Source organism: Triticum aestivum, chromosome 1A (genome assembly GCF_018294505.1).
Source record: "Triticum aestivum cultivar Chinese Spring chromosome 1A, IWGSC CS RefSeq v2.1, whole genome shotgun sequence".
NCBI classification, from domain to species: domain Eukaryota; kingdom Viridiplantae; phylum Streptophyta; class Magnoliopsida; order Poales; family Poaceae; genus Triticum; species Triticum aestivum.
This window is the reverse complement of record NC_057794.1, coordinates 398,148,589-398,157,762: the sequence shown is the minus strand read 5'-3', so window position 1 is coordinate 398,157,762 and position 9,174 is coordinate 398,148,589. Positions and strand designations below refer to the sequence as shown.

At 41.2% G+C, this 9,174-nt stretch overlaps 1 protein-coding gene across 2 annotated transcripts in view; it reads left to right on the top strand.

Annotated features, from left to right (window-relative positions):
- Positions 1-3,399, top strand: part of LOC123052909 (uncharacterized) — a 7,093-nt gene extending 3,694 nt beyond the window's left edge. For both annotated transcript variants that reach the window (XM_044476275.1, XM_044476281.1), the window contains exons 5-11: positions 96-183; positions 1,077-1,261; positions 1,674-1,806; positions 1,921-2,057; positions 2,176-2,250; positions 2,831-2,944; positions 3,042-3,399. In XM_044476275.1, coding sequence (XP_044332210.1) covers positions 96-183; positions 1,077-1,261; positions 1,674-1,806; positions 1,921-2,057; positions 2,176-2,250; positions 2,831-2,944; positions 3,042-3,083 — 774 coding nt within the window. In that variant the 3' untranslated portion in view covers positions 3,084-3,399. The remainder of the gene's footprint in view (positions 1-95; positions 184-1,076; positions 1,262-1,673; positions 1,807-1,920; positions 2,058-2,175; positions 2,251-2,830; positions 2,945-3,041) is intronic.
- The last annotated feature ends 5,775 nt before the right edge of the window (positions 3,400-9,174 follow it).

Here is a 9,174-nt window from a genome sequence, read left to right as displayed (position 1 = left end):
GAAACTACACACTTTAGATGGAATGGAATACATCTTTTGCTGGCAACCTTTGCGTATCATAAAAGGAATTGATTGTATTGTTATGTTGTGCACAGGTATATCTTGCTATGGAAGCTGGCTATATGGAGAAGGTTGACGAGCTTTGCGAACGATACTCTCTTGAAGGTTATGTCAAGTCTTTGGGTAAGCACACCTATGATGTTATCGATCCAACATTACGCTACAGAGCTATATTCTTAGTGGTTACTTCTATAGAGCTATAATGTTATCGATCCAACATTAAGCTAACACCTATCTATTCTGTATAGTATTTAACACCTAGCTTCTATTTTAGAATCACCTTTACACTTGAATTATCTGTTTAAAAGATACCCTGTTCATATTTCCTTCGGATTATGTAATACTCAGTTACTCAGTACAATGATTCAATTAAGAGTATATTTCGCAAAAAATGTACACATTTCCGCAAAACTACAGATTTAAAGGTCAATTCAATAATCTTCAAATTGAGGGGCAATTTATAAAAAACTATTGATTTTTGGATTGTGTAGGTTGAGAAATATGGCATGTGAGTTTATTATTCAATTCATCTTAACTAGTTTATCTTATAAGAGCTGTATAAAAGAACAACAAATATTTAGAATTAGCATTTTCACTTGTACAAAGAAATGAGGAGGCAGCATCACCAACCCTGAAGATAATGTGAATGCAAGCTGCCGGGTGGATGCAAAGACAGTATACAAGTTACCGAAAGGAGGGCGATATAATCTCTGCATTTTATTCATCCTAGTTTCGGATAATACTTTCTCATGGATCATGGCATACGAATACCATGTGACTCTGGTCAACTGGTAGTAGTGAGCCATTCAATTCAGTTGATCGAATGTTCCCGGGTGTAATTTTTTTAGTGCACTCTGATGGTATCCCATTGTGTAGCATCACCCCCTCACCCTAATTTATCGACCTAAATATGAATATTGGTTTTAGAAAGAGACAAAGAGTACACTTCATATGCTGGACTAACTTTATTCCACTAGTTCCATTTCTCTTCTTGATGTGTATTTATTATGACACAGTTCCAGAAGAAGTCATGTGTCAGTCTGACTACTTAGAGCTGAAGAAATTGATTTTAGAAGAGATTGTCTGGGTTGATGAGATCAACGAATTACTTAGTGCAACAAGTTATATTGAAGCTTGTAAAATTATTGGTGTGGATTGCGAATGGAAACCTAATTACGAGAAAGGCAGCAGACCTAATAAGGTAAGTGATGCCTTAGTTCAAATTGTTGCCCGCCTCTATGTTTGCTTGGTGTTCTAGTATGACCATGCTCTCCCTAATATAGTGTAAGCTTACGATGCAAATTTATCGCGATGTAGTATATGCGGAAATTCAAAACCCTCCCCTAGTGCTCTTCAAAAAGGTATGGTTGAATAAAATGGCTAATTATTTCACATTAATCAATTTAGTGGCTCATGCTTTCACTTCATCATCTGTCGTGACAATATGTCATAGGCGATCATCTGGGGTCCTAATCATTTTCTAATGTTTTTTGGGCCTACTATGTTACTGTTAAATTTCAGTGATATTTTGAGTTTCCCTGCAAGAAGATTCCCATTCTAATCTGTCTGCATATTTTAGTTCTTCCATTGACAGGTTTCATCTGTATGACCAGGTTGCTATCATCCAAATTGCGTCAGATAAGAAAGCTTTCATCTTTGATCTGATTAAGCTGTACGAAGATGATCCTAAAGCATTGGACTGCTGCTTCAGGCGAATCATGTGTTCATCAAACATACTAAAGCTGGGTACTATGTTAATATGATCAATTACCCTTGTCTAACATATGCCTGTTTTCCTTGTAAGAACGTTTCCTTTTTGTGCATGAAAAGAACTAACATTTTTCCCATTGCAAACAATAGGCTATAACCTGCAATGCGATCTGCATCAGCTGTCACAGTCGTATGGAGAATTGTTATGTTTCCAGTCCTATGAAATGCTACTTGATATCCAGAAGCTGTTCAAAGAGACTACTGGCGGTCTCTCTGGATTGTCAAAGGTATTTTATGATCTAAAAAATCTACAACACTCAGCTGGTATCCAGCTGATTTGTTCATCTTTCTATCGTAGAACCTATGACAAGCTATGTCCCTTTATATATTCGAAAATACTGCCAGAAAATATTAGGAGCTGGTTTGAACAAGACACGGCGGAATAGCGACTGGGAGCAGCGACCTCTGAGCCAGAATCAGGTCTGTTATTCGCCCACTATTTTTTTTGCTCATGTTTCTTTAAAGCAGTCATGTAAAGATCTTAATTCTTATGAGCTGGTGCCCCCTTTATCTGTATGATTGATTTCTAATAATTTGGACATTATCAAGTTTTAGAATCCTCAGAGCTTTCCTACTTTGTTTTGTCAGTTGCGGCATGTGTTTAGGATGAGCTGGCCTAGATCTCTTGTCTAGATTTGACTAATCTCTCTCTTGTCAACCGCATTAGTGGGAATAACTACATTTCCTTGCTGCAATTTTTACCCTTTTTACATGGAGAAAAAAAAATAATAATAATAATAGGAAAAGCACCGAATACACTCAACTCAAGGGTAGCTAGTTCAGGTAAAATTTGTACATTTTAACTGCAAGTTAGTGGAATCTGAAGGCTAATAGGATAATTTTTTATATAAGCCACATTTCCTGGAAAAATGAGCTACTCGGCACCTTTTTTCTTGCATGTTTTTTATTCGTGACTCAAACTAGGTCAAATGTGCTCTACGTTGTTTATCAAGGATGTAAAGTGCCACCGCTAATACAGAGATCTGCATGCCTCCTACAGAAAGAGTATGCCGCTCTTGATGCTGCGGTCCTTGTTCACATATTCCATCATGTCAGGGGGCAACCTCAGTTTGGTGTAAACGAGGGACGCCAAGTGGAATGGAAGTCTCATATTGTAAGTTCTCACCCAAAACATCAATGGACTGATTTTTATTTTACTATCTATACGCCAACCTTGGACATTATGTGGTACAATTAACTTTGTTTTGCAGGTTTCCCGAGTGAATCGTGCACGTAGCCCCTTACGGTTCTAGAACTACCAGCGCTGCGCAAGGCGATAATTGGGAATGAAGTTCCTCTTGAGTTCTGGCAGCTACAAGCAAGCACCTACTGGTCAGCTTCATCTTCCAAGGAACCAACCTGTTGATAGGCTTCTGTAGTTTTCTCGCACCCTAGCTGGTATCAGTGGCTGGCGTGTGACTCAGTAGTAACCCCTCCCTTGTAAATATTACATGCTTTCGAGTCCGGCACTCTCCCCTCTGCCGCATTTTGGTTAATGCAGTCGCTGCCACCTGAAACCTCCATCATGTTGATGGTGAGTATGGAAATAGCTAAACCATGGTTTAGGAATGGTTTTTTTTGGGGGGTAGGTTAAACTGGGCTAGTGATGTTTTTATCTGACGAACACCGCAGTTTTTATTGCATCATACTACCAAGTCTACAGGGATACATTGATTTTCAGGGGGAAATTTAGCCATACATATCGTCCCATGTCAAGCGAGGACGCCATCCTAGCTAATCTACGAGCTTGGCCATTGTTGAGCTGTTCATGGCCGAAATTGCAGGACCCAAATGAGATGCTCCGCTTCTTCATCTCATGAAATATCATGCAGTGACCTCCCAGTTTCTTGTAGACTTGAGTTCCCAGACGACCCTCAGACATTCAGATGAGATGTATAGCTTCCCAAGGCTCATCTCTTCGCCCAAAGACATAGCTTCATGACATGCAAGAGCCTCCAGGGTTTCAGGATTAGTGATTCCGTTATACGCCACTGCTGATGCCCCTTGAAACCTTCCATCCCGTGCTCATCACGGCAGACAACACCAGCCACACCTTTGCTCAGTGTATTTGCCATCGCACCATTGACATTCAGCTTCCTATGCGACGGGGGGAGCCATCACTGCGTGGCGGTGCGACCGGCCTTGGTCCCCACATAAAATCATGGTTAGAGATTTCGTCAATGTACTACCTGTTATGAGCAAGTGAGTTTGGTACTCATGCTCTTGGATCGCCCGCCTGCCACCAAGCATACCATATAGGAGTATTCCCTAAGGCCTTGTTCGGTTAGGCATGGATTGGAGGGGTTTGAAAGGGATTAAATCCCTTGCAAGTCAAAATCTCCCTCAAACCTCCCCAATCCCCTTCAATCCCTGTGGTGAGGGGATTAACCGAACATGGCCTAAGGGTGACAAGGACCACGATAAGCTTGTTGCTGCTTAGAGTCTCGCTCAGCTCAAATAGCCATCGCTGCACATCTGGTGTCTCATCTCCATAGATCAGCAACGACGAATCATCATCCCTTAGCGCCCACACACTCTTGGCCATGTTGCAGTCGAGAAGCGAATGCCACCAAGTATTATTTGCTGCGTATTTTTTTTCTTTTTTTCTTTTGGAGGGAAAATTGCTGCGTTAGTGATAATCCTTAGTTGCACGGTGTAACGCACCCATCACACTTTGAATGAGGTTTAAACAAGGCCCATGAGGAAAAGAGAGAGGCAAGCGAAGCACTAAAACATTCGTTTTGGCAACTTTTAGTTAGGAGAAAGAATGGGAAGTTCAGAGGAGAGAGTTGTGAGATTAGACATGAGAATTGTTATGTTAGTCTCAAGTGTGCTGGGCGTACTTTAATTGAATATAGGTATTACTTTTGGGATTTTGAGAGATGTTTTTTCACTTGTTTTGTTAGTGGGAATTCATGAGGGATTAACCAAGAGATGGCAAGCTACGATAAGGGTCGGATGTTCATAGAAAAAAAAAGGTTGGATGTTCTCTTTTTTAGGGTCGGATGAAGAGTCGGATGTTCTATGTTAAACAAAGACCGCGCTACAAATTTGATGCCTGATTTTTAACCATGGCAAGTCGATCATTTTATGGCAAATTACGTGTTGCTGAAGAAAATTGCCATGCCCATGACATGTAATTTGCCATGCTCAAAAACCTGACAGCGGTTTTTAAGCATTTTTGTAAAACAATTCCCTCCAAATTGGTGTGGAGCACTAGGCCTGCCTAGAAAACTTTGATGTAGCTCGTATTTTTTCATAGGCAAACTTAATGCTCGCCTGGATAATGTTGTCTGAATTTCTTTAACGATGGCATTATGGTTGCCTACATAATACTTGGTTTGCTAGTACAACTTTTGTAGGCAAACTTGAGATGCACCAAGCATTGGTATGGAGCATCAAGTTTGCCTACATTATTTTTGTCTGAAGTTCTCTAGAAATGGTTATAAAGAGTGCCTATCTGGTGCAATTCCAATTAAAGTACGCTACCGCCAGCTAATCCAGAAATGTAACACCCCCCCAAACTCCTGTATCTCCATGACCGAAACACAAGTCATATCCCGACTGCTGACTGAGATGATCTTAACTCCTCGTGGCAGCAAGCAATTGGCATAGACCTTATGTTTAGCAGCATGCTCTTCATTAGAGATTGGCTACACAATACAAAAATGAAGGCTCCTCCTCGAATATCAATAGCCCATGCAACACCTAGCCCATCTATTTTGAATTAGAAGATGCAAAATACTACAACCGTTGTCATGTAACAAATGAGTGAAAAGAGCACCACAACCATGTTGTCTTATAAGCTGTAACCAGTGCGTGAAAGAAGCACAAACACGGAAAACATACACTAGTGAGGCAGCGATGACTTATTCAAGGACATTACTGAATATGTAACACTACACATCGCATAGTTTGGTGCCCATGGGATGATCGTGCAAACGTAATAGACGGAAAGAGTCTCAGTTCTCTCGTAACTAAGATTAAGACTTAATTAGAATTAAGATATGCATCTTTTCGGTGCCCATGGGAGCGCATGACCCGTCCTAAGCGGGCAGGAGGTATTGGCTTCAGAGATATGCATCTTTTCAACATCGCCCTTCTTGCTAAACAAAGTTGAGACTCCTTCAAAAGCCAGATAGCTTGTGTGCTAGAGTACTCAAGTCTAAATATTATCCCCATGGTCACTTGCTTGATACTGTGTTTCCGTCGAATGCGTCACCGGTCTGGAGAGGAATTGAGGCTTGTTTGGAACTACTTAAGAAAGGAATAATATGGAGAGTGGGGAATGGAAAGAGTATTCAGATTCAGAGAGATCAATGGATCCCGCGACAGGAAGGACTAAAAACATCCACATTCATTCGTCGTTCAAGGCTACAGTGGATGAACCAACTAATGAGACATGATAGAAAGGAATGGAAGGTTGAGCTCATTAGGCAAATTTTCCATGATTTTGACGTAGATAAAATTTGCAAAATTCATATCCCAAGCTCGGATACGGAAGATTGCATTGCATGGCATCATGAAAAGAATGGGATCTTCTGTGTCAAAAATGTGTACAGACTTGCGGCATCCATCCATGGCCAAGTATCTCAAGCTCTTTCTAGTTCGTCTAGCGTTGCGCTTGACCGAAGCATTTGGGATCTCATTTGGAAGATTAGTGTCCCTCCTGAAGTGAGAATCTTTGGGTGGAGGGTTGTCACTAACACGTTGGCGACAACAAAGAACAAGTGCAGACGGTCGAAGTGGACTCTACGTGTAATATTTGTGGCTGCGGAGAGGAGGACGAATTTCATGCTATAATTGACTGCACGAAGAGCAGAGCCCTGAGAGATGCCATGAGAAAGGAATGGGAGTTGCCACCTGAATCTTCTTTCCGACACACTGGCCCGGACTGGTTGCGGCTGCTGCTTAGTTCTGTCACAGAGAAAATGAGGGCGAGAATACTTATGCTGCGGAGTTGGCATCTGCATGAGGATTGCGTGCATGGGAATGTAAAAGAATTAATTGCAGTCTGTGTTTTTCCTACTGTGTTATAAGGATGATCCGTTAAGACTATTCACAATGGATAGTAATTTAGACTAGTAATATGCATATGTTACTAGTCTATGTTACTACCTCTACAGTGGGGAGTAACATATGTATGATGTCATGCAACACTTCATTTATTAGGGTGTAGACTCATCTTGTCTTGGTATGTGTGATGTTACAGTAACTAGCTATATATGTTATCACATGCCTTTCTTTCCTCATTAATTACTCGCCACATCATTTGTTTTGCCTAGAGATATGTGATGTTATCACCTACTCCTTTCTTTTCGGTTTATAGGGCTTATCTCAAAATTTTAGTTTTTTCATTTTATAAGGCTCAATTTGGTTGTTCCCATCACATGTTTATATTCCAATGTGCATTAAATCATTGCATGCAAGTATTAAGAGAAAATTGACCAATGCATGTAATTTATGCATGCATGCATTGCAATTAATGCATTGGTAAACATATTTTTTTGAGGAAAACAAAAGCATTAATTATGTGCTTTTGAAAACTACAAAAAATATTCCACCATTCATCATCTACCTTGGTTGGTGAGATTTTTGAATTGAGCCTTATAAACCAGAAAGGAGGGAGTATGTTACTTTTTTTTTTGCGGGTAAGAGGGAGTATGTTACTTTCACCGTGGGTGGTCTAAAAGCAGCTCAAAGAAATCTGTGGGAGCATGGGAAGGACCAGTGGTCCCTGTTGGACCAGGCGCCGAGCATTCCCGCCCAAAAATGCATGCAGTGGACAGCTCTTGTACTTGGAACAGCTAAAATCAATTCGGACGCGGCCTATCTGGCTGACAGTGGGCAGAGTTGGGCGGGAGGCGTTGCTAGGGATCACAACGGTCACGTCTTCCTGTCTGCAGGCAAACAACTCGGGATATCGAGCAACTCTTACAGGACTTCAGGCGTTGGCTGCAGTGTATAATGGACCAGTTGAGTTGGAGATGGACTGCAAATCAGTGGTTGAGCACCTAAAAACTACAGGTCAAATTCGGTCTTCCTGCTATGGAGTAATTCAGGATATCAAAGTGGTATTCTCTAGTTTTGTTACCCACAAAATCTCTTTTGCTGGGAGGGGATGCAATAGACTTGCTCATGAGCTGGCAGCGAAGGCTAGACAATTGGGAGACATGCTAATCATTGCCGGTGTTCCGGATAGTTTACGAAGTCTTATGCTCTCGGAGTGTAATCCCCCTCTTGAGTAATTTATTACTCTTGATTCTAAAAAAAGACTTACAAAATTCAAGGGACTACCCACCATTCCAGAACAACAAGAAGACACACGAGAAACCATTTTAAACAATAAACAACATCATACAACATCATGACATTCATATGATATGTTTCTAAATTAAACTCTAGGGGAACAAGGAACATCTCGGCTCCTTGCTTTGACACATGCACATAAAAATGTGGAGCTAGGGTGGTTTCAAACATCAAAAGATGCCTTCGGGGAGATCTCGGGTGTCTTCACTAAGATTATGACTTAAGTAACATGATGGCAAACACTAAGTAGCATGGATAAATATCCCTCACAGGCTGAGCTACATTAGGGCCATGGGGCCTTGTCCACCTCCCCCTCTATGAATCAGAATCTCACTACCATCTATTAATATTTCTGTTACTTCCCATTTACAAGTTTGATCATGTTGCTTGTTTGCTCATCTTAATAAGTGGATGCGCTCAAAATAATAAACCACAAGCCCAACTAGCTTGGGGAATTCCAAAGATAAATGTCTAAGCTAATGCGTTTGTTGTGACACTTGCACCTACATATCAAGATTGATCGTCCCATGGCAGTAAGGCCCGCATAGTATGAATAAAAAGCCCTCACATGCGGAGCTATGTTAGGGCCAAGGGGGCTTCCCCCCAATCTCGAGTGTCTTCACTAAGATTATGACTTAAGTAACATGATGGCAAACACTAAATAGCATGCATATAAATATCCCTCACAGGCAGAGCTACATTAGGGCCAGGGGGCCCTTGCCCCCTCCCCCTCTACGAATCAAAATCTCACTACCATCTATTGATATTTCTATTACTTAAGTACATGATTGAGCTATAAATATCCCACTTACAAGTTTCATCATGTTGCTTGTCCGCTCATCTTAATAAATGGATGCGCTCAAAATAATAAACCACAAGGCCAACTAGCTTGGGGAATTCCAAAGATAAGTGTCTAAGTGTGTTGTGGCACTTGCACCTATATACCAAGATTGATCCCTCCCATGATGGCAAGCACTAAGTAGCATGGATAAAGGATAAAGAGCCTTCACATGCAGAGCTATGTTAGGCTCCCCC